The sequence below is a fragment of the Cavia porcellus genome, unplaced genomic scaffold (assembly GCF_034190915.1).
Source record: "Cavia porcellus strain 051 isolate PalLab524CR breed Dunkin Hartley unplaced genomic scaffold, mCavPor4.1 scaffold_1, whole genome shotgun sequence".
Taxonomy (NCBI): Eukaryota; Metazoa; Chordata; class Mammalia; order Rodentia; family Caviidae; genus Cavia; species Cavia porcellus.
The window spans coordinates 186,991,063-187,017,600 of NW_026947484.1; the positions used below are offsets into that span (position 1 = coordinate 186,991,063).

Here is a 26,538-nt window from a genome sequence, read left to right on the forward strand (position 1 = left end):
ATATCACTAGGGAGAGAAAGCCAGAAGAGCTGTGATGATGGAAATGGAACGACTTAGGACAGCTAAGAACCACACTTCAGTAGTTAGTCAGAATGTAGAAAATCATGACTCTACCTTTCACGTCTGGTAGATATTGTAGTCCATCATCTTTCTTTCCCAACAAACTAGAATCATCTGTGTCTGGAAGAGAAAACAGTTTTTAAATTATAAAAGATATAATGTTGAAATCACATCATGAAACTTCCAGTTTCTCATAAGCTCCAGGTCTTTCTTAAGTCTCGATCCATTTATCCTGCTCTGTCTTTGCTACCGCACCCTTCCTCCCTTTCTCTGTCTCCCTGGACAGATAACCTGATACAGATTCATCACAAGCAAAATGACTTTTGTGGAGTGGACTCTACCACTGTCTTCAGCAGCTGTCCCTTTTCTGCCTCAGGCCTCAAGCCATCCCAGGTACATTCACCCTTTGCATGATGAAAAATCTGGTTTCATATGAACCTCAACTCAAATATCACCTACTCTAAAAAGTCCTGTGCAAAGTAAACACATTGAGAAAGGATAACCTTCTCTCCAAGAAACAGTATCTCAAGATTTATCTTCTACCTGTGTTTTCCTGGAGATATCAGATGAATATGGAATCTCAGCTGTTATCAAACAAAATTTACTGTTTAAAAAAGAGGCAGAAAAGACCCCTGATTTGTCACTGCATGTGCACTAGAAGAACTGTAAAGCTGTAAACAACTCCTGGGACAGGCCTCAGCTTCCCAACCACAGTGTAGCAGGTTGTATGAATAGAAAACTATTAAGGGAATCAAAGGAAAACTTTCGGTCTAACCACCAGAAAGCAGTCTAAATCTACATGAACCTAAAATTCTCAGGCTTAGGCAACTGTTCTGAACTTGAAATTACAGGGAGTACTACCTCAAACATGCACTAACTCTTCAGAGCAGAATTCTTTCTCTAAGTTTTTTTCTCCACCTAAAACTCTAACCTAAGAAACTTACTTACAGAGGATCTCTCCAGGACATGACTTCCTCTCACGCTCATACCAACCCTACCCGAAAATTCTCCGATAAGCTCCCAGGGCACTCTCAGACCAGAGGTGCTGGAACCAGTGGAGCAGTGTGTCACAAATGATTTGTTACCAAGACAAAATACCAACCTTGGGCTTATGACTTCCTGCCCTTTGGTAAGGCCAAAAGGAGGACAGTTAGGCTGTGAGCAAAGCAGAGCTAGTAAGCAAATGCAGATGTGACTAGATGTAGTGGTGCATGCCTAATCCTGGTACTTGGGAAGCTGAGGTAGGAGAAATGCCAGTAATTCAAGGCTAGCTGGGCCACAGGTGAATTCAAGGCCAGCCTGAGCTACACAGCAAGACCCTGGCCAAAAAACAAAAAAGTGCCTGCTCCACATGTGTTACTAAGGAAATGATTACTGCCCCAACCTATGCGGGCACTACTAAAGAAAGAAGATTAAGAACCTCTGGTTTCAGTGACTATAGGTATTTCTGTAAGAGTGGGAAACGAAAACTCATTTCTATATAGTATCATGGTTTCTATAACAAAAAAGAAGGCAAAATTTTAAATTAAATGTAAAGTTTTTTATTTATGGAAAAAAGGTAAAACAAAATTTCTAACAAAATAATAGGAGAGTAACACCAGTTCATCTGTTACATGTTGTCATGAAAGTAGTCGCTCAATGTACAAGATACAGGTATAAAAACTCCTCCAATCGATATTAGCACAAACCCTCCTTTTTAATGAACTAGGACACTAATAACATAACTGACTTGCATTTCCTCCCTTTTCTCTACTGGCCCCTTTTACCCATCCTAGTTCCTTTTTCTCTTCTGAACAGTTTCTTACCATTTCACAATATCTACTGTACATTTTGACCTTATTTATTCTTTCAGTTTCTCATACAAAGGAAATAAAACAATGCTTACACATGTGAGTCTGATATATTTCACTCATGAGTAAGGTCTCAAGGTGCACCCATTTACCTAAAGAAGTCCCCAGTTTATGCTTCTTTGTGGCTGAGTAGTACTCCACTGTATAAAAAGACCACATATCTTTTATCCATTCCTTGATTGATGGGCATTTGGGTTGTCTCCAAGATTCAGCTATTACACAAATTGTGCTGCTATAAACATAGGTGAACATACATTACTATGCTATGATGGCTTTATTCTGGGAAGATAATCAGAAGGGGAATAGCTGGGTGGAATGGGACCTCTAATCTTAGTTTTTAAAGAATCTCCACACTGATTTCCACAGTGGTTGTACCACAGTCTACACTCTAACAGTAGAGAAGGCTTTCTTTTGCCCACAGCCCCACCAACATTTGCTATTGGCTGACTTCTTGATGGTAGACACTCTTTATGGAGTGAGATGGAATCTCAGTGTTGTTTTAATTTGTATTTCTTGAATGACCAGTGATGTTGAACATTTTTTCATGTATTTATTTGCTGTTTGTATTTCTTCATCTGAAAAATGTGTATTCATTTCAGGTGCCATTTTTGAATTGGGTCTTTGAATTTGGGGGAGTCGATTTCTTTTTTCAATTCTTTATATGTTCTAGGTGTAAGTCCTTTGTCTGAGGGACAATTGGTTAAAAATTTTTCCCACACTGTGGGTTGCTTTTTCACTTTATTAAGTGATTTCTTTTGCGGTGCAAAAGCTTTTTAGTAAGAGAAGATCTCGCTTTTTGATTCTTTGAAATATATTCACTGCAATCTGGGTTTTGTTCATGATCTCTCTATCCGCACCTATGTCTTCAAGATTTCTGCCTACTCTGAAAATAATAACTTATACTTTGTGACTTCACACCAACTCTGTAAACTATCTCTACTTTTGGTTGAGAAACATATGGCAACATGTTTTTTGCTGAAACTAAAATAAACTCTTAGCTATAATAAAATTTGTGACACCTTAGAACTATAAATACACCTAAAAACTTCATGTTGATCACCTTAGTAAGTAAATAACCAAGAAGCAAGGTTTCTATCTTAAGAAGAAGAAACTAAATGAAAAAACATATCTAAATAGCAAATTCTGAAACATGTAATAATAAGATTTCAAAGATTCCTCATTTTAAAAATTTAAAACTCTACCAAGGGTAAGATGAAAGACAAGTAATGTTACAAGTAGGTCTCTAGGTGAGCAGGATGTGTTTACCTGTGCAGTGGCCAAGGTGCCTTATATCAATTTGTTCTTGCTTTAAACAAGATGCCTCCCGAACAAAACAGGGGTTGTTATAGGAGCTCCCATCAGAAGCACACACTGGGTTAAAGCTGTATCCACTGCAGTCTATATTACACACACACCTGTTGGAAAAGACAACAATCACCTTTATTTGACAACCAAAGTATCTCATGATTCTGCAGTGGCAAAACAGCAACTTTTTTACTCTTTTACTCTTTCTGGAACAGAAGTAAATATACTGCTTTATGTCACTGATGAAAGCTTAAACAAATTGCTGAAAATATTTTTCAGGTGAGAATCTGAAAAGAATTTCATCTAAATATTATCCTGGTAGTTTCTCAAGAATTTTCATATCTAGATCAAATAATCAGGAGATGTCCAATGTCAATAACATTAAACAAAAAGTGGCACAATGGAACAGATCTGTGTTACAAATCCAAAGTCATGAATCTAAATCTTATCTCTACTGATCACCAGATTCGTGTCCAGGCCCTTCATCAAGTCTTATTTTACCAGTTTGAATAACAGAGTCAATAGTGACACATTACCTTACCAAACAAATGACAAGCTTAAAAATATAACAAACACAAACATGTAAAGTGCAAGGCCTTAATGTACTTTGTAGCTATCTTTGTAACTATACATCTACTTGTGAATCTGAGTCCACTGAATTCTAGGTACCAGACCACACAGAAGGGCAGGGATGGACTAGGAGGCACGCTCCTCTCAAGCACATAGTCTAGCTGGAAATAGAAAAATAAAAACACAGAGATTCTCCTATTTTCAGCACATGTTAGATCATGAATCTTCATTAATATTCAATATATCATCATCTTCTTACATCCATACATAAGCCAGTAATAAAAAGCCAGGAAGATTCATAACAAAAGTCAAATAAAGCTATGAACTGAGAAAGGTTAACTGAATCTAAAACTGCTTTTCACTTTGAAGAAATGTGGCTAGCTGGGTAAATTCAATTATCAACTTTCTGATTTGTAGGTCTCTGGGGACAGGAGACAAGTAACACTGACCCACCTATGGAGAGGTGTCTGCAAACCTTAAAAAACCCTCAAAAACCTACAACTCCCAGCGTGAAGACTGACATGCCATGTTCCAAAGGAAATATTAAAGAAGGGGAAAAAAAGGCAAATCCTGAACCTTTATACAGGAATAATTTAGAATACTACTTAGTTGTTCTGAAAATCCTCAAGTCCAGAATTTATTTTCAGAGGTCAAGGGCTGAAAGGAGCCATGGGCACGCAACAGAACCAAATAAAATCTTCCCTGGAAAAACCCAACTTTATCCCAGATTTCATTAATTCTCCAAGACAGTGCCCTGAGACAGTTAAACTCCTACCACACACATACATACACATAGACTGCACTCTCATTCACTCACAAAGAAATGAAGCACCACTGAGCAAAGCAAGCAATGTATTACTAGAAACAACAATGACAAAAAACACAGCAGACAGATTTAAAAGCAGATTAAATGAACTAAAAGAGAATTACTAAACCATAAGGGAAATTTTGTTCAAGCTACAGTCATCAAAGAAAAAGAATATATGAGAAAAATGCTAAGAGATATAGAGAACAGTCAAAAGAGTTAATAAGAATCCAAGCCGCATAATAGTTCCGAGAATGATGCAAGGCAATATTCTCAGCAATTTCTCTTCAAATTTTCAAGAAAAAGACAGTAATAAAAATTAACAAGAAGTACAACAAATCCCAAACAGAATTTTCACAGATGAATTTACACGAAATATCACTGTAAAGTTTTATACTCCCCCTAAAAAGAATATTTCAAAAGGGATCAGAAAGAAAAAATCTCCTTCAAAAAACCAAGAAGAAAGACAATGAATTCAAAAGAAACTGAAGCTACATTATTTATAGATAAAAAAGAGTAAACAATAAGTGTAATGTGATAGATAAAATAGAATTATATAAAGAGAAAATATTTTCATGAGAAAAAAACAAAATTTGAAAGAAATAAAAAGAATTTCTCACCGACTGTTTAAAAGGAATTTCTGAAGGCATTATAAAAATGATCTGTTTGTGCTTGAGATCTGATATGAAACAAGAAAAAAAGTATAAATATGTGGGTTATATTAACAAAACACTGATCACATAAGTCAACAACAATATTCTGTAGTCAGATTTTTTAGAAATGGTATATTAAAATGCTTTTACTGCATTACTGACACACACAAAGTAAGAGGGGTTAAAAATAAAGTATTTAAATAAAACATATCAATGAAATTCAGAATGTGACAAACTGAATATGCATGCTAAAACTGCTAAGGATACCACTAAAAGGAGAATCCATAACTTTGAAATAATAGAGGAAAAAAAAATAAAGGAGAAACAAAGGAAATACAGGGAAAAGGTACAAAGGTACAAACAAATCAACACAAGTATTTAACATATATGTAAATAGGCTAAATTTTCCAGTTAAATAATAGACTAGATAAAATTACAAAAGCCACCTATATTCTTATAAGATACATGTTAAAACAATGATACAAAAACTTGAAAATAAAAAGAGAACAATACCGTATATGGTATGAAAGAAAAGGTATGGTTATACTATATTGAGTATCTAATGCACAATTTCCTGTGAGCCAGGCGCCACATGGGGACTGGGAAGAGACTTCAGCAAAAAGACAAATGATGCCTTCCCACGAGCCAGGCTCTGCCGTGGGGATCGGGAAGAGACTCAGCAAGAATAGGAACTCGTCTTTCCATGAGCCGCCCATGAGTGCGTGGGCTGGGGAACTAGAAGACCACCCCCGCTGTGTCCCCAGCCCCCAGTAAGCAACTGGCTGATTCAGAGGGCTCCGGCTGAGAGGACAGCAACTGAGGTGAAAGGAATAACTTGATGCTTGTATGGACTGATTGACTCTGCAGGCCTGGGGCTGGTGGTCTGGGCATCTATTTGGGGATGGCAGTGTGCACTGTGGCAACCATAGGGGATTTCTTCCGGTCTAGTTTCTGAAATCCAGTGCTTTGTTCCATTTTACTGTTTTGTTTTATTCCTGTATCTGGTGACCTCAGTGATTATCTTGAAGATAACAATACACAGTATGACAACCATCGTTAAATTTCTATCATCCTGTTTTAAAAACCTATATAGCTACTATTGTTTTTTGTTGTTATTGTTGTTATCATTTTGCTTTTGTTGGTTTTTTTTAGGTTTGTTTGCTTCTTGATTTTTCTATTTTTTCTTTCTTCTCTTTAAAATAAGAAAATAATATGGGCATAAAAAAATTGTATCAGATACAAGAAACTTCAGGGAAAGAGAGATCACAGCAAATCAATAGGATCTCTTCACAATATTATTTTCTTCACCAGAAAGATATAACAGCATTAACCACTTTATTTAGTGTTATCTATAAAGCAAAAACTGATAAAACTACATTAAAACATCTCTTCAGTGACTCATACATGAAGCACATAAATCATCAGTAAAACTGAAATCTTGAGACGAAATTAACTTGATGCTGATATCTGTGTAACCATCCCCAAATAAAAGGTAAAAAAGATAGAAAAATGAAGCAAAATTGTACTTTTTTGAAGTTGAGTAATGAGTATATGAGAAGGGGTTCACTTTATTACTTCCTCCCTTTCTATATATTTAAAGATTCCCTTAATTCCTAATGAACTAAGGATATAAATGTCAAAGGTAAAACTATAAAGACTTAGAAAATCAAATACAAGAATGGTACATTTGACTTTCAAATAAGGAATGTTTCATAAACAAAAACAAGATATAAATAAAAAAATAATTATAGCCCATAGTATGAAAAAAGAATTAGCATCCATAATATATAGTATAAATATGAAAAATAGAAGCATAAAATAATAAAACAGGAATAGGAAGAAGTACATAAGAAAAACATATGAAACTGAATGTGGTGGCACACACTGTAACATCAGTACCCTGGAAGGCTGAGGCAGAAGGATCCTAAGTCTTAGCCCAAACTGAGAAGCTTAGCAACTTAGCAAGACTCTGTCTCCAAATAAAAAATAAAAGAGCAAACAAACAAAAAAGGATAAAGATGCAGCTCTGGGTAAAGGTCCTGGTTAAAGCTCCAGTACAAAAAAAAATATTTTTTTCAAAAAAAAGAAGATGAATCTTAAGAGCACAAAGAGATGAAGCCCACACTCAATAAACAGGCAAAAACTAAAAACAAGCACAATGCCAAGCATTGAGAAAAGATAAGGAGTAAACACTTACGGGAAATCCTACTGGCACAAGCACTCTGGAAAACAGGCAATACCATGAAAAGCTATGTTTCTACATGCCCAATTTCAGTATCAGTGAGGTCCTTAAAAAGCTCTTTCATGCGTACCCGAGAAGACATGTGTAAGAATATTCACAGCAGTACTACTTATGAGAAGAAAAAAATAGAAACAATCCAAATGTCCATCTAAAATATAATGAACTCTAAAAGGATGCAGAATAGTCAAATAGCTAAAACACCAAGAAAACTGAATGAACTACAGTTATGCACATCGACATAAAATGAATTTTGAAAACATAATGAACAAGAAAAATACAAGAGAAATGAATACAGTGCGATTCGTCTGTGTAAACTTCAAAATGTACCAAAAGCCTAATATGATAAGGGATCACATTGGGTAAAACACAATAAAGAAAGAAAATAATATCCTGCACGAAATGCAGTACATTAGGTAGGTGGGAGAGCAACACTTGTGGTCTTGAAGTATTAAGAAAATTCTATTTCTTGGTTTGGGAGCTAAGATTCACAAAAGATTTTGTACATGTATGTGCACTGTACCAAAGCACACACAATTTTTTTTAAAAAAAACTTTTTTTTGATACCAGGAATCAAACTCAGGACCTTGCTCTTGCCACGCAGGCACCGTGCCAGAGCTAAAATTAAAATTTTAAAAACTGAAAAACCTTTTTATACAAATATTCACTCACTAAAGTAGAAAGTATTATACCAAACATTTAATTCATGGAAAATAAGAGTGCAAAGAAGAGCCAGAGTGCACTGAAAAGTTAGTTAATCAAAACCCAATATCAATTCATGATTTAAAAAAAAAACTGAAAACAGATATAAAAGGTTCTTATCTCAATCTGCTAAAAAATTGTTTATTACAAATGTAGTACCAACATTCTCTTTTACTGATTGAGAAAAACCTGAAAGCCTTTCCTCTAAAATTAGGAAAATAGGGATGTCCACTATTACCACTCCTGTTGAATATAGTACTCAAAATTTTGCCAGGGTAATTAGGCAAGAGAAAGAATAAAAGGGATATGTACAGTAAAGGAAAAAGTCAAACTATCCTAATTTGCAGATAACACAATCCTTTACACAGAAGACCTAAAACTCCCATGAAAAAAACTCCAAAAAATAATAAATTCAGCAAGGTAGCAGGTGCAAAATCAACATGCAAGTCAGTAGGGCTCCTGTACACCAATAATGAACCCACCACGAAGGAAATTAGAGAAACAATACCATTCATAGTAACTTCAAGAAAAATATAGAGGAATTAACCTAACAAAGGAAGTGAAAGATCTCTATAATAAAACTATAGAACTCTAAAAAGGGAGAGAGACAGACAGACAGAGAGGTCAAAGAAGACAAAAAAAAAAAATGGGGAAATATCCCCTAATCTTGGAGAGGCAAAACCAAAATTGCAGAAATGGCCCTTAAATTCAAAACTGACACCGATTTAATGCAATCCCAATCAAAATACGAACAGTGTTATCCACAGAACTAAAGAAAACAATTCTACACCTCATATGGAACTGGAAGAGACTCAGAATAGTAAAAGCAATCATGAGCAAAGCAGGAGGAATCACAGTCCCAAATCTCAAGCTATATTACAAATCTACAGTGGTTAAAATCAGATATGTAGGCCAGTGGAACAGAATAGAGGCCACAGAAACAAGCCCATATACTTTCAGTGACCTTATCTTTGATAAAGGGGCCAAAGACATTCAGAAAGACAGCCTCAACAGTGCAAGGTAAATTGACTATCAACATGCAACAGACTCAAGCTAGACCCTTGTCACTCACCGCATACTAAACTAAAATCAAAACAATTCAGAGATCTAATTAAAGCAGAAACAATCTGCTGGAAAATGTAAAATTCTTAAAAACCAAAGGCATAGGCAACAGAACTCTCAACTGTACAAGAATAACATCAATAATAATAAATAATATCAAGAATGAATAGCATCAAGAATGAATAAATAACATCAAGAAAGAAAATACAGCAAAAAAGAGTGAAGAGACAACGTACAAAATAGGAAAAATTTTTGCCAGCTACACATCAAAGGACTAGCATCTAAAATATATAAAGAATTTTTTAAAAGCTTCCCTCTTAATATAAAAGGCCCAATCAAAAATTGAACAGCTGAAATGAAAAGACATTTCCCAGAAGTATAAATGGCCAATAACTACATGACAAAATATTGACATCCCCAGTCACTGGAGAAATGCAAATTAAAACAACACTGAGATTTCATCTTACTCCAGAAAGAATAGCTATCATCAAGAAGTCAAGTAATAACAAGTGCTGGTGAGGCTTTAGAAAAAAAGAAACCAACACATTTTGAGGGGAATGTAAAAAGTACAACCACTTTAGAAATCAGTATGGAGACTCCTCAAACAAAACTAAAAGTAGGGCCAGGGGTTTAGCTCAGCAGCAAAAGCACCTGTCTGGCAAGTGTAAGGTCCCGAGTTCAAGCTCCAGTACCAAAAAAATAAAAAAATAAAAACAGAAACTCCATTCAACCCAGTTACTCCTCTTTTAGGTATCTTCCCAAAAGATTTAGACATCATATTTCAGTGATACATACACACCCATGTTTATAGCAGCACAATTCATAATCTTGAAAGAAATGTTTGTTCACCAACAGAAGAATAGAAAGAAAATGGAATACTACTCTTCCATATAAAAAGATAAATTTGAGTCATTTGTAGGAAAATGGATCTAAATAAATCAGACAAGTTTAAATGTCATGTGTCTATAAAGGATATACACAAAACATGGAGACAAATCTTTTGAAAATGCAATGGAAACCAAAGAATTAAGATTATTATGTACATGTACCAGCCCCCGCTGAAGAATGTAATCATTATACACAGCAAAATGCACTAATATGTTCTTTGATTTTCTAAAAAAGAAACTGATCTAGCAACTACTTAAGATTCTTTTCATGCTGAAAAGAAGTAATAATGCCTAGTACTATTAGCTTAAAACTTTTCTTGATGAACTGTTAGCATATGCTGACTCAGGTCAGACACTTTATAAAGAACATATGAATCAGCACTGATATAAAGAGGCAACTGGGCACATGTATCAGTGTTTTTGCTTCTTTATCTGCTACAATGCTATTTTCTGCCTAGAATCTGAATCTACCTAAAGAAATATAACACCTCTCTGCTTGGCAAAGAGAAAGAAAGAAAGAAAGAAAGAAAGAAAGAAAGAAAGAAAGAAAGAAAGAAAGAAAGAAAGAAAGAAAGAAAAGAAAGAAAGAAAGAAAGAAAGAAAGAAAGAAAGAAGAAAGAAAGAAAGAAAGAAAGAAAGAAAGAAAGAAAGAAAGAAAGAAAGAAAGAAAGAGTAAGTTCAAGTAAGAGGAAGGGGCAGAGACAGAATAAAATTATTCTATGTGTGAAGGAAAACACAAACACATACACTTACTCCTACTTTTGTATCCAAACAAACACAAATCCAAACAAAGAATGCCAGCACTGGAAAGGACTTCAGAAAGCCATCTACTGTACTCCCAATCCTGCATCTAAAGCAGGATTCCACTAAATGGTATTTGGGGCTACACTGCCACCTAGCCCCTGCCAGAGCATCTGCAATGACCAACAGCTTGAAGGCTCACTAAGTCAGAATGTGTCATGGCTCACCAAGTGCTGCCCTAAACTCAGCTCAAAACCTTCCATCCAGCAACTTGTTCCTATCACCTCTACTCTAACCCAGAGTATCTCCCAGGACTGCCCTGTGAAAACAGCACCATGGAGATGATGAGTTTTCCTTCAGTCTCACAGAAGACATTGGATTTGGAATTTTCAGCAATGCTGAAACTGTTTTGGTGACTCTCACAGTCGGAATAAATTAATTTTGCATAAAGAGACGGGCCTGAGTTTCCAGGATCCAAAAATATAATGTTATGTTTTGCATCTAGATGTCCCACAAACCTGCATGAGCTTAGAGTGGGGCTACTGACGTTAACCAGAGTATAGAGGCAGTATAGTTTACTTGCAATTAACAGGTAGGGTTGGTGGGAAGAGGTCGCAGTGGGTGTGACCCAAAAAGACATCTCTCCCCTCCTTTCCTGGCTCCTCCGTAGGTTCCCTGCTTCCCAGACTCCATGCCATGAGCAGCTTTTCTGCTGCACAGCCCTCTGCCATGCTTACCTGTCTTTGAGCCACCCAAACATGCAAGGACTATGCTGGGGCTTGTTTAAATGCCCCCCCGAAGCCTCATGCAGTCATGGAAGCGCCTAAATCTAGCATTGTGATTGGTTCGTTGTCTAGCACTGGGATTGGCAGTGTGAATGCTGCACCTGCCCAGGGGTGGGTTGCCTGCATACAGTATAAGAGAGAAAGGCGGTGTGCCTGTTCCTTTTTGCCCTTTTTATTCTTGCTGCTTGTGGCCACCATGAATGGCTGCTCCTCAGCCACACCACTGCGCCTGGAGCAGGCTGAATATAGACTAAAACCTCCAAAAACTGTAAGCTATGTAAATCTTTCCTTCTCTAATTTTCAGTGTCAGGTATTTTGCCTCAGCAACAAAAAACGTAACCAAGACTTATAAAATGTGAGCCAAAATAAACCTCCTTTAAATTGTGGGTGTCAGGTATTGTGTCCTAGAAAGGAAGAAATTGAAGCAAAGCTTTTGAGAAAAGCTGATAATGAGCTGGAAGTATACACGCCATCTGACTTGCCTTTCTGTATTATGTATACAAAACCAGGTTGGTGAATGTCTTGCTTAGATTCAAACTCAGTTCTGATACATGGGTCTTATTCATTAGTTAAAAAAAATAAACAAGGTAAGCTTGAAGCATGACTGACTCTTGGTAAGCCCATGCTGTTACTAGAAATCTCAACATATGCTTAGAAATAAAACAAGATTCAAAAGAAATTCAATGCTAAACGATCACTGAGGTTCAAAGATGATGATTTGCCTATTAATAAAAATGCTTTTTGTATTAAAGAAATGTCCAAAGACCTTTACCATTACTTGAACAAAATTTGAGGTATTAAATGGTTCCTGTTCACAATTTAACAAAGGTTTCCAGTTTCTTTTCTTCAAGGCTTAGCACAAGGTGGGTAGGGACAATGACTCTTTTACAAACTCTTTTGGCCTCTACAAAATGCTATAAGGTAGACATTGTCCCCAGAAATGAGCTAAGGTTTAATCTACTTTTTTCTACTAAAAAACAGCGCCTTCAGAGTCCCTGTATAGAATCTTGACAATAATATACTTACACTGGTTTTACCACTAAAATGAAATATCACATTTCTAGTATTAATACAGCCTGATCTGTATGCAGACCACATATTTTACAAAGCCCATATTCATTTCCATAGAAAATATCATTATTAATATATCAAAATAAAACAAGTTTTATAGAGTACCTCCCGGATTCTAAATGACTACATTCATTGAACATCAAATTTAAATAGGTTTTTGCTCTTCAAAGAGTAAAAATAAAAACATTTGAGAATGATTAGTTTGATGTTTGTAGGTAGGCTCCCATGAAATAATGTAAAAAAGGGAGATTAACAGACAAGTGAAAGCCAAATTAAACAAAGTAAAAAAAACGAATTTCAAGAAGCAATCTGGTAAGTTAATAGATTTTCTATTAGATGCCTATTAGAAAAGGAAAATGAGTTAAAAGTAATAAAAAGAAAAATCCAAAATATGAAAGCTCTTCTTTCCTTTCAATATGCCCTGAAGAATAGAGAAGTTTCTATATTATATGATTTAACTGAGGGAAGTGGTAAAGGTCAAACAAATTGTTGCTTATAGAAAAGACCGCTGGAAAACATGGATACCAGACAATTAACAAGAAAGCCAGGTGTGGTGGCACACACTTGTAATCCTAGCACTTGGCAGGCTGAGGCAGGAGGATCATTGCGAGTTCAAGGCCAGCCTGGGCTACAAAGTGAGTTGAAGGCCAGCCCAAACTGCATAGTGAGACTCTGCCTCAAAAAGACAAAAGAAATAGAGAAAGAAAGAAAGAAAGAAAGAAAGAAAGAAAGAAAGAAAGAAAGAAAGAAAGAAAGAAAGAAAAATATAGCCCAGTCTGGAATAAAAGTATTGTTTGTATTTTATTGTATTATTGGATTTATTGTATTAAATTACTGTTTGAATAAAAGTATTGTTTGTACTTTACCATGTATTCTAAAAACACTGAAATGGTTGAATCCAAACCAAGATCTGTTTTGCACAATGACAATCAAGAAGTGTTACAAGGGGTGTGTGTGACAGAAACCACACGTGGCCTGAAAAGCCGAAGAATTTATCATATGACTCTTTACAGAAAAAAATTTGCCAACCCTAGTTCAAGAGATGAAGGTGTGCAAAACTGGGATAGTAATAAAATGGAAATGGCGGCTACTGGAACAGAGAGTCACAAACTATTTTAGGACCAAGGGAAGGCTCAATAACAAAGACAAGACACTGTACCGATCTGGTAAGAAGAAACAATAATCACTTGTTTGTTAAATGGCATTGTTTACAGGGGGCTTTGCGCTAAATCAGGAAATGCCTCTAACAAGTACAGCAAAAAGACAGTGCGCCTCAGTCAGATCTACCACTGCACCTCCTCATTCTAAGAAATATGTGAATAAATCATCACTACTGTTTCCTGTAGCTGAAGGAAGGAAAAATAAATTACAATCTTCAGTGAAGCCCAACTCAGTGAAACAATGAGCAGGGAAGGAAAATACTAACTGTAGACACCAGGAAAACTAGAGTACAGGCATCTGTAGACCAGCAACAGCACAGAAGAATGCACTCAAGTGAAAAGAATCCGGTTCTTAGTAATCACATTAAATTCAAAGCATTCAACAACCACTTACACCTCACCCACAGTGCAAGTACAGTCACATTCACCTCACTTAATCTTAACTGCAAATTACCAATAGGAAAATGGAAATGAAAGAGGCCTAAAAGTCCAAGACCAAGAACGTATGAGTAGCTAAGACAGCGTTTATTCATTCCATACAGTAAATATCTGAGCATGGAAACTGCGAAATGGTTATATCATGATCTTTCCACTAAATTGAGCTCTCAAAGTATTTTTAAGATACATTCTAATATATTTCACTTACACTACTAGTTTCTCTTTGTTCACTGAAAAGAAAGGATTTACCATCTGACCCTACACAGAAAAAAAATTTGCCTTTTGTCCTTTTGTTTTCTCTTTGTAAGTCTTTTTTGTACATAACTTGTACTGAGTAGTATTTTGACCATTCTTCTAAAAATCATGATACAGAGTATTAACTATTGTTATTCTCTATTTTGTTATGAAATTGGTTTTTTAATAGAAGAGTGCTTTTCACATTTTATTAGTACCTACTTATATTAAAATTTAAGAAAACAACAATGCAAAACATTAAAAAATAAAAATAAACTGAGTTGTCCTTTTCATCTACTTCACCATGGACACTCCTACTCCTGCCTCAGGGCTTTCCTTCTTCCTTAGACATTCATGCGGTTTAATCTCTCACCTCTATGTCTTTCTTTAATATCTTTTTTAAAAATGGCCAAAAGTACATCACTGCTGAAAAAGAACAATGGGAAAAATCCAATTACAACAAAAAGGAGGAAAAACTGTATCATCAGAAATCACAACAGAGAAGATCAATAAAGCCAAAAGACGGTTCTTTGAAACCATGTATATCACCAAAGAAGACTCAATAGAAAAAGAGTGAAAGAAAGAGAAAAAAAAAAAAAAAATAGTATCAGGAACTGAAAAGACCTCCAGGGATTCAGTTCAGTGGTTAAGTGCCTGCCTGGAAAGTGCGAGGTTTTGAGTCCAATTCCCGGTACCAAAAAAACAAAGACCAAAAAACTAAGGAAAACTATGACTGGGGAGGGAGAGGGGGTCCCCGAGGTTGAACTCTTGGCCTCCCAACTATGCTGCACACCAGGTCTTTTTATCTTTTAATTTTGAGAAGCAGTCTCGCTAAGTTGTCCAGGCTGGGCTCAAACTTGTGATTCCCCTGCCCTAACCTCCCAGAGTACTGGTGTCTAGTTAATTTTCTTGTTGCTGAGACAAAAGACCCACAAGATAAGGAGGAATGTTTATTTACAGGAGCAGAGGTTTCAGCCCATAGTCAGCTGGCTCCAGGACCTAACAGAGGGGCACCACAGAGGAAAAGCCATCCCTGGAGCAGCAAGGCAGAAGGCTGCAAGCAGCGGCAGCCTCCCTTTCCCTTTTATCTCGTCCAGACTGCAATCTTTTCAGGGGCGTCACTCACACCTGGGGTGGGCCTTCCTAGTACCCAACCCAGAGCATGCTCACCCAGTCAGACCCTTCATCCCAGCACCACACAACCGAGATCACTGGTGGTGAAACTTCCAGCACTCCCCATGATACAAACAACCCGCTGTGGCACGCACTCCATTGGGTCCTCTCCCTGCCCTAGAGCCAGTCAGTTCTGAAAAGCCCCCCTTCGAGGGCCTGAAACTCCGAGGGGACGTCTAGACATGAGCCATATCAGCTGAGAATGCCAGGCCCAACAGAGGACTGTGAATTAAGAGATAGCAAAAGGTTAGCAGAAATAATTCCATGCCAGCAAGTTTGAAAACTTGGGTGAAATAAGTAACTGTAAAAAATATATTAACTACCAAGTTTGGCCAAAAGAAAAAACAGAAGTTGAAAGGCACTATAATCACTAAATTAGTTGCTTTGAAAAGCCCCTAAAAGATAGCATCGGACTTAAAAGACAATGCATGAACACTTTCATTCCAAGAATCCAATAAGTACAGATAGATAAGTTGAGTCTCACATTCTTATACAAGGTCAACCAAGAACTGGAAAGAACACTCTTAACTCATTTTAAAAGGTCATACAACTCTAACAAAAAGGGAACAGATTATAACACTGAAAAAACATCCTGAGTCCTCCAAAATAAGACAGAAAAACACTTCTCATCTTTATGTGAGGAAGCAGCAGCACCCTGACCCCATTCCTGCTACTCACCCACACATCAGGACCCTGCCAGACACTGCAGCTGGGGAGAGCCCACGTTCTCAACTCCATTAAGGCTCACTCCTCCACGAAGGAACCTTGTAAATTCTCCAGGAACCCAAAAGCCCAACTCTGAACCAGAGGTTATTCATGTTTCTTATTCTGTGAATTTCGCCGACTAGTGATTTCTTTTTTATTTCACACCAAGGTTAACAGCTGGTACTGGAAATACAGCAATATTCTATTATGCACCCTCACATTTAGGTATGAGGTACTCCTTAAATTTTATGCGCATGTTTAAAATACTTACATACATAAAAATTTTAAATAATGAACTGTGCATATAATGTGCTATCACTACTTTAAAAAAAAGAATACACATGCACATCTGCATGCACATAATACCCCTAAAAGATTAAAGAAGACATCACAGTGACTGCCTCTCGTAAAGACAACTGTCTGGATGGGGATAGGAGGAGGAAAGAGATCTTTTAAAGCTATGAATTTCTAATACTGTGAACTTCAAAGGCATGAATGCATACATACATAAGTAAATATATGAATAAATAAAACTACTCCTGTGATTTTGGAAAATCACAACTCCAAATCTTTTAAAATATGAATACCTTCTAACACTGACAGAATCAAGTAAGATCTGAAAAGGGCCATTTGAAAGATATCAAACATTGTGCATATTTGAAAAGTATTATTACTAGTACAAAAAAAACCCATTCTTGCCTTCCCTTTCTTCTCACTCTAAACAGAAAGTGCCATTTCTTCTCAATAGTTTATTTAGCAGTTAGGAAAATGCCTTGAACTAATTCACATGAAGTTATTTAGATTTAACAAACACCTAATGAAGCCTGCAACAAGTTCAATGCTAGAACTTTTCACACAATTAAATCCTCACAAGCAGCTCTAAGTGAATAATAAAACCTAACTGTTGATTGCCACTAATTTAACAAAGACCTATAAAGGGACCCATCCTTAAACTACCCAACCTTACAGCAAGTTCGCCCCATACAGGAATCAGGAAGACAAAGTGCCTGTCCTCAGGGATCTTGCAGTCTGCTAGTGGTCCCAAGAGTAAAACAAGGGCCATGCAAAAGTTTCGAAACTACTAAGCGTGATGGTACACACAGCTGTAACCTCAGCACTCGGGAGGCTGCAACGGGAGGACTGCCAGAGATCAAGGCCAGCCGGGCTGCATAAGTAAGCTCAAAGCAAGCCTGGGCTACATAGTGAGACCGTCTCAAAAGAAAAAAAACAAAAAAATTTTAAAAAGAAGTTTTTCAGAACCAAGGAAGAACACAAGATATGGTCACCTAATTCAAACGGACTTTGAAGAAAGCAAGAGCTGGTGACTTCTGATCCAAGTCAAGCTTCATCCAAATCCAAAAGGAATAAAAGCTGAACAAGCAGATGAACAAGAATGGACAACAAAGATATATCAAGAACAAAGCAGATGAGAAAGTGTCAAATAACTGTGCATTCAAAAATGTCAAGAGGTTGTGAGGATGCAGAGTTTTGCATCTTAAAAACCTCTTGAAAGAAATATTCACTGGCAACTATCACAAAACTGTAAGAGGTTATTCCTGAATAAAGGAGCCTCTCATGGCTAATATCCAGATAATATTTTGGATAAAATAATGCTTAACAGTATTGATTTCCCGCTGTCAGAAGAAAAAAGAAACTATACAATTACTTTTCCATTGAGATCTAAGGGACCACAGTAAGAATTTACTAAACCTAATTATTTTTAAAGGTCTACTATAAATACTAAGTGACAGTAATTACTGTGATCTCTGCAAAAAGCAGAAGGTAGAAAAAGACACAGAAAGTACTTCTTTGGCTCCTTTTTAAAAAGTATATGACGGAGGTTACACATGTATATAGCATTACTCTGGATTTCACAAAGGAAAGTATCTCATTGTACCTTTGAGGAAGATTCATCACAGTGTAAACTCTGTCCAGGAATCTGTCATAGTAGAAAAAGGCACCACAAATGACACAGATGTCCAACAGTTAGAGTAAGCAGCTTAACGGTATTACCTGTCGTACTGCACACCTGTATAATTCTGTAACCAACTCTGAGATATTCATGTAATCAGGGAAAAAAGGAACAGCACCTCCAAAAAGGGAATGACATCAAAGACGGAGGAGAGACCATTCCCACACAGCACATCATGAAGTTCAAAAGGAATACTTTGAGGATTTTTGTAACTCACCTACACTGGCATTTTGCTTCGCAATTCTACAGACTCCTCAAACCATCGTGGGCAGACTTGGACTAGATACAGTGCATATAAAAGGTACTGATATTAAGGAGTCTTAACTGTGTAACCTGCCCTGTCCAGAGAAATAGCTGATGGCTACTGTGTAGCAGTAATTTCAGCCTCAGGCAGATCAGACATACTGTTTTAAAAAGAGGGAATATGGTACCAAGAACACAGAGCTTAAGAAATACAATTTTCTGTAGAGGAGGTGCTTTATTCAAGTCTTAAGACTAAGCAGAAAATCTATGCATGTACCTCACAATGGTCGTAGACTACTGAAACCCCACTTAGGGAGTCACATCTCTTGAATCCCCAACTACCCATGTCTAGGTATAAATTTGAAAGGTAAACAAGAATGAACAGGATCATCACAAACAAATGCAAAGGCTATAGTAGGGTCCCTCACAGGGTCCCTCAGGAAGAAAAAGCATTACAGAAGCAAAAATAATTCATATTTTAAATTATATTTAATAAATCATAAGTGAATGAAAACAGAAATAGCAAAAAGATGAAGTACATTCAACAAAGTTTCCACGCTTTGCTCAATAGACACTACATATTCTTATTTCACATTTAGAACTTATTCCTACATTAGATTCAGGTATGGTAAGTATATTGTTTCCTATTCCAAGAAGTGGAAAAGCAAATGTACAGTTAGGAGCATTTAACAGTGGGGCTCGGCTTGCCTCCCTGGCTGTGCTGTGGCAGACTGCAGCCCCTCCAGGGGGAGAACCACCAGTGTCTCCTGAGATCTGCGCCATGTTGGAACTTAGGACGCTGGGAAACCAAGCAAGCAGCCTGCTTCCCTGCTAAGCAGTAGTGAGCCTACTGGTGCATGGCCTAGAGTCAAACATCCCACTTCCCCTACCTTCCTTCCCCTGTCCCCCGTTAGCAAATGGGAACCAGAAATCTGAGCATCTCCTGAGAGGTTGACCATAGCAAATAAGGGGGATTTCCTTCTACCACCTCTTTGAAGGCAAATATTTTTATTAATGTTTTGCTTTATTCTGATTAATGGTACTGCTCTATTCAATATTCTGTTTTGAGAAATTCTATAATGTTCTATATTTCATTTTATTTTGATTTACGTGATTGAAAGAACAACTACTGTGAAGGTAATGAAATATACTGTGATACCTACTGTTATCCCGGTAACCTGCTGTGAAGTTCTGTACCAATTTCACTACACTGTCTCAGTTGGCTTTTTTCTGTCTTGTTCTGTTGTATTTTACTACTTTCAAAATAAAAAAAAAAAAAGATAACAATGGGGCTCATTAACCAGACAGCATTCAAAAGCAGTTGCGAACAGCCTGAAGAGGCAAACGAAAATTACATTTTTAAAAAAACATCTAGGGTCGGGGGTTTAGCTCAGTGGAATAAGTGCTTGGTTAACAAGGGCAAGGTCATCAGTTCAACCACCACCACACCAGCAGCTCTAAGAAGATCAGAACACTGCACACATGTGCGCAATACAGTGGCTGAAGTCCTTGCCGTAGGCCTGTGCTCTGCTGTTCAGGCTCCCCGCAGATCCTCTTCACCTGGGAAATCAGGGCAATACATCCTTGCCCACCTACCAAACAGCTACCACGAAGAGCTGGGGAGGAAACTATGTAAAAAGGTTATGAAAGCTGATAAAAGATTATTAACGTATTTCGAGAAATCTCACAGTAAGAGTGTGCTGCTGGGTGTGGCGGTGCCTGCTGTAATCCAGCGTTCTGCGAGGCTGGAGCAAGAGGATCACAAGCTTGGGCAGCATGGCCAGAACTTGTCTCAAAATATAAAATCTGTATCTACAAAATTAAATACAAATATAAAATTTATATCTATAAAGAAAAGGCTGGGAGTACCCTGGTGTGAAGTTCCTGGTTCAACTCCAAGCATCACCTAAGACATTAATATGATCTGTATGTTCCACTTAAAGAAGGAAGCACACAATGTATTTAAATCAATTTTCATTTTAAATGAAATTTAATGGCTAAAAATAACCACTTATATGAAAAATAGTACTTCTCTTCAACAGAAAATTAACTGATATGGTATCCCAGTTATTCTTTCTCCCAAAATGCTGCCGTTTTTTATTTTTAACTATTAGCAAGAGAAAGCTTTAAACCAGGAGGAAGATTTTAGGTGACCTTTAAAATCTAGATAGATTATACAGCATTTCTTTTGAAGGGAAAGATATTTTGAAATGCGAAAAGATAAAATACATGTCACCGATATTCATATCTAAAACTAGAACATGAAATAATTACCTAATGTAGTTATATTCTAGAGCATTATTTTTTCAAACTGTAGGTCACAATCACTAGGAGATTATGAAGACAATTTAGTGGATCACCATCAACATTTTTTTAAGAGCACGTAATGGAAAAGATTAAAACTTTTTGTTTGTCCTATTAATAAAAGCACAAAACTTAAGAAACTTAAGTATCATTCCAAAGAACTCTGGTTTACTTAATAATACTATGCGTCGGTGCACCAGTACTGGGAACACCAACTTACTTCTTACACAAAGTATAGTCTAAAAAAATCTCTGGGTCATCGATAAGAAACTACCAATTAATCATTTGATTTCTGGACAGTAGCTAATAACTAACACTGTTAAAAAGCAGTTGGTGTTCACAGTGTCTAGGAGACAAGGGAAGTTAAGCCACACCAGGGACCAAGCTGACTGAATAAAGGGCAGTATTGTTTCAAAAGCTATGAAGCACCCCGGTACCCACTAAGGATCCTTCCTCTATCGCCCACCCCTGTGCATGTGTGCTGTGGCACAACAAGATGACTCAAGTTCATAACAACCCATCATGTTACTAACAAAGAACTAGAAGAGGGCAGTTCAAGGCTACAAACATAAGAAACGATAAGGAAATGGAAATGCTAATTGTCCTGATTTATCAGTACACACTATACAGTAAATGTGTCCTGAAATATCACACAATCATTATGTGTTAAAAGTTTCTAAAGAGATTAATGCAGGGAAAAAATGGAAGGAGAAGGCAGAAAAACTGATTCAGTGCGAGCATGATTCAACCCATGAATCAACCCACGGTTGCTGCCTTAGGGACAAAAAGAGGACACAAAGTGAAACACGCGCTCCGTTTCTCCAGGCTAGAAAAACAAGGGAACAGCTTCTCCCTTGAGGCCTGAAGAAAGAAACACAGCCTTGCTGATACCTTACATCCTGACAAGATTTATGTCATATTTCTATCCTACAAGAACTGTCAAACAACAATTTACGTTGAATGAAGCCAAAATGAAATAAACACACACACATACACACACAAAAAAGGTCATTAGACAGTCATTCTTGAGGAGGGAAAAAGGTAAAAATGTTAGGCATTTGTCCTATTAATAAAAAGGGTAATACTTATAGAGACAACTGACAGGAAAAACACTGAACTAATTTAAAAGAATCCACCTCATTAAACCTCTAGTTTAATTCCTCAACCTCCTTATCTGATAAAACTATTAAGATCCCATCCAATCATAATACTCTCTGATTCTAATGCAGTTTATAATAATAAAGTCATGACATGAGTACTCAGTTTATAATTAAAAGCTTCTGTTTGCAATAATTAAAACTTTATCTTTTTTAAAATCTATTTAAAGAGAAAATAAAGCAAAACAGAAAAAAGGGTAGAAATAATACAGAATTTCAAAAAAAACAAACACCAAGAAATCACTAGTTGATAAATTACATATTGTCGTCTTAGAAGCAGTTGTTTAAGTTACAAAATTAAAGCATACAAAATGGACATTTAAACAGTGAGATGCAAACAGTTCTGCTCAGCAAGCCAACGAACACTTAATAATATCATTATCAATCCTACAAACTTAGACATACATGCAGTTATATCCTTTAGAGCACTTTCTTTTCCTCTTTTTTTTACAATAGCAATTACACATTGTGGGTTTTATTACTCCTACATTTCTTATTATTATTTACACTACAGACACAATGTGATATTTATAAATATGATTCTTATTTATTTCACTTAGGATAGTCTCAAGTTGCCTTCATTTATCTATGAAGGCCTCAAGATTATCCTTTTTATCATTGTGTAATATTCCATGGTATAAAATACAACATCTTTTTCATCCACTGTGCAGTTGATGGGCATTTTGGTTTTTTCCAAGATTTAGCTATTACAAATTGTGCTGCTATGAACATAGGTGCACATATATCACTGTGTCATGATCTTTTCAGTTTTTCTGGGAAAATACCCAAAAGGGGAATAGCTGGACTGAATGGAACTTCCAATCCTAAAACTTTATCTTTTAAGAAAATTACAAGTTAACAACTGTGATGGTAACTCTCCTCTACCAGCTTGATTGGTTTGAGAGACGCTGAAGATAAAAAAGCACACTTGTGGATGCATAGTGGGACATGTGCAGCGGTTCCTCTGCCCTCCCTTCCTGGCATCGTGTTTCCGCCTTGGAGGAAGCTGACTGTGGGGTGAAACCTGGAAACTATTAGCTGAAATAAACACTTCCTCCTTTAAATTGTGTATGCCAAGTTATTTTTGCCCCAGCAACAGAAAGTTAATATATCTCATAAATAGCAGTTTTTAAAAAAAAATTCTGGCTTACTGACTTAACGTTCTGCATACCTCAGTTTTCTAGCTGGCCAAGTAAATTTTACCCTCAGGTAAACATGTCACTATGTACCTGCTGGCATCTACAGAAAGCACATGGAAGGAGTTACATAACCAGCACACAGCTTTCATGGGACCACGCTCCATTGAAAAGTTAAACAGTCAGGGCTGGGGAATTAGCTCAGGGGCAGAAGCGCCTGCCTGGTGAGCGAAAGGTTGCAAGTTCAATCCCCAGTGCCAAAAAACAAAAAAGTTAAACGTTAAAAAAAAATTGTAATCAGCAGTAAATGTTTTATAGAATAAAAGATCTTATGTTCTTAAAATTCATTTTTGTCTCTTTCCATAGTATTTTCAACTATTTTGGCATTGTTACTTAATTTTTCCATAAATATATCAATTATTGAGCTATAGATTTAGCTCAGCAGAGTAAGCACCTGCCTGGGAAGTGCAAGGTTATGAGTTCAAACCCAATACCAAAAAAAAAAAAAAAAAAAAAAATCAATTATTTCCACATGCCTCTCCTATTATTTCATGCTCGTGGCTACCTGTTCATATGCACTTTTGCTGCTAGTAACAGCCTGTGCACTCTTACGATTGGTAAACCCTTCCTAGATCTGTACCCATTTCCTTACACTTAAAAGCTTTATCTGCAAGAATAATAACCTTACTAGGCACGGTGGTATGCATCTGTAACCTCAGAATGCTGGGAAGCTGAGACAGGAAGATGAAAACTTTGAGAACAGCTTGAGCAACTTAGGAACATAATGAGATTGTCTCAAAATAAAAAATGGGCTGGAGCTGTGGCTCAGTACTTAGGCAATAGGCTCAAGCCCTAGTATCAGACAGAGATAGAGAGAGAAAGAGAGAGAGAGAAGAAAAAGAAGAAGAAAGAAGAGGAAGAAGAAAGAAGAGGAAGAAGAAGAAGAAGAAGAAGAAGAAGAAGAAGAAGAAGAAGAAGAAGAAGAAGAGGAAGAAGAAGAAAGAGAGAAAAGGAAGACCTGTAGGATCTCATAAACAAAATTAGTCAAGTTGCTCTGAAGAGGTATATTTTATATATAATGTTATATATGAGGACATTTCTGCCATCACTTTAAGCCAAAGACTTCTGTCTCTTTTCTACTGGAGCAAGACTTTCATGATAAGGAAAATGTATAAAAAAGGATAAAATCAGACCAACAGTCCCAGACATTTGATCCCTGAAATGAATGTAATCTGGATCCCATTATAAAACAGCCCTAAGAAAAATACTAAAGAGAATTAAGCTTCTGCAAACACACACACACATATGGTGGTTCATCACATCGAAAGTACAAATCAAGAGGAAGAACCAGCAGGCCTATTATCTGTTCTCTAAATCAGTCTCACCTAGCGTATTTCTCTTCTCCCACAGGCCAATATCGACTTTAGAAAACACAGTCTCCAAAATCAAACCACCCTGACTGAAGTGGACCCACACGGCACAGTCCAAATGACCAAATGTCGATGTCGCTCCCGGCCGGCAGGAAAGACACACGACAAAGTCTGGCGGTGTGCAACCTTGCCTTTATCTCCGCGTGGGCCCCGCGTGGCCTCCACTCTGCCACCAGCCCTTTCTCGCGGGTGGACTTTTTCTATCTCTCTCTGTGCTTTCTCTGTGCTTCCTGTCTGTGCTTCTCTCTCGTGGCGGGAGAGGCATTCACTTTTATAGGGTGACAGTGGCCAATCAGTTCAAAGCGCGCGATGCGGGCTGATTGGCTAACATCAGTTGTTGCTAGGCAGACTATCTTACAGAGCGGGTTGTTTAAGTCGCCAGCGCCATCAGGGGGCAGGAAGCAGGCGCCAACTTGACTCACTCGATGGGAGGGGCAATCTAGCTCAGGCTCCGCTCCCACCCACAGGCCCTACGTCCGCCAAGTAAGGCGACCGGTGTCGGCGGCTCCCAACATCTCCCCCTATTTTATTTACTTTGAATGAACGTATGCATCGCAGCCCGCCCTGGATCGAGTGCAGAGGCTTATGCCCTGTGTTGAGGCCCACCGTAGGCCCTTGGCTTGGACCCTGGTCGGCCGCCCCCGGGTCTGCCAAGGCCTTGAGACCCTCGTCCTTTTTCCAGGGCCAGGAGTGAACTGGACGGAACCTGGATGCACATAGGCATGCACTCATGCCCCTCCGTGTGATCCCCTCGGAGAGACATCTAGATCTGGGCAGATTCTAGTAATCCAGCGGCTTTCGTGCAGTATGGGGTAGGGCCTGGCTTAGGTCGAGTCGTGCTGGGGAGGCACGCTCTTACCCGTCATTGACTCACCTACCCTGCTGTGTAGTGTCAATAGGGAAGGAATGCGGAAGACCCGCCACACCTAGACCCAGTCGTAGGCCAGTCGAGCGAGCCATGCGTAAGCCTGGGGGTCATTGTGCCCATCACGGGCTGCTGCCAGGGCCGCATGGGCAACCAGGCGTACTTGACGCCAGGCCGCCGCAAGGCGCCCATTAATAAATGATGTAACCCATCGGAGCAAGAATGGTCCTACAAGTAAGAGCAGAAGCAAGGAGCACAGGGGACCTAACAATGGTAAAACATAGGGGAGCAAGCCATTCCAGGCTCCCCAAAAAGGGATTGTCCTGCAGTTCTTTTAGGGCTCATCTTGTTGTTGGGTCTGCGGTTGGCCTCTGGTGGAACAGGCCTGATCTTCAGTCGAGGGACTTGTCGCGTCCTCTCTGGGACCCACAGTGGTTCTCGTCCCGATTCCTGCAGAAAAACACAAACCACGCCTCGGTTCCAGCTAACCACCGGATCCGGGCCCATCCATTGTCATGCCATAGATAACCGCGCCTTTGGAGGCAGGCCTTGGCTTACTCCCCCTTTTTATTTTTTATTTTTTATTTTTTTTTATTTTTGGTCTTTTTCGTTTTTTTTTTTTTTTTTTTTTTTTTTTTATCGGTACCAGGGATCGAACTCGCGATTGCCTGCTTACAAGGTAGGCGCTTATGCCGCTGAGCTAAATCCCCAGCCCCCGTTTCCTCGACCGGCGTTTTTCTCAGCCTGCTCGGCAGAGTAGCCGCCCATGAAAATACCGTCCGCCCTGCAGCGCAACGTCATAGGACGGCGGTCGCGACAGAGTGGAACGGGGCGTCACTTCCTGTGCCGGCTGAGAGAAGGGAGGGTTCCCTGTAGCGGCCTCTCGGCGGGGAGCCGCTTCTGGAGAAGAGCTCCAGGGCGGAGCGGATGGCTCTCTATCTCCTCCCCGCCAGAGGGCTCTCGGGGGCCCTTTTTCCTCTCTCTGCTTTTT

General features: G+C 38.1%; 1 protein-coding gene across 3 annotated transcripts in view; it reads right to left on the bottom strand.

Moving 5' to 3' along the window:
- The window catches only part of Tmeff1 (transmembrane protein with EGF like and two follistatin like domains 1), a 101,591-nt gene that overhangs the window by 26,682 nt on the left and 48,371 nt on the right, over positions 1-26,538 (bottom strand). For all 3 annotated transcript variants that reach the window (XM_063224545.1, XM_063224556.1, XM_063224549.1), the window contains exons 6-7: positions 3,177-3,325; positions 115-180 (exon numbers count right to left, since the gene is read on the bottom strand). In XM_063224545.1, coding sequence (XP_063080615.1) covers positions 115-180; positions 3,177-3,325 — 215 coding nt within the window. The remainder of the gene's footprint in view (positions 1-114; positions 181-3,176; positions 3,326-26,538) is intronic.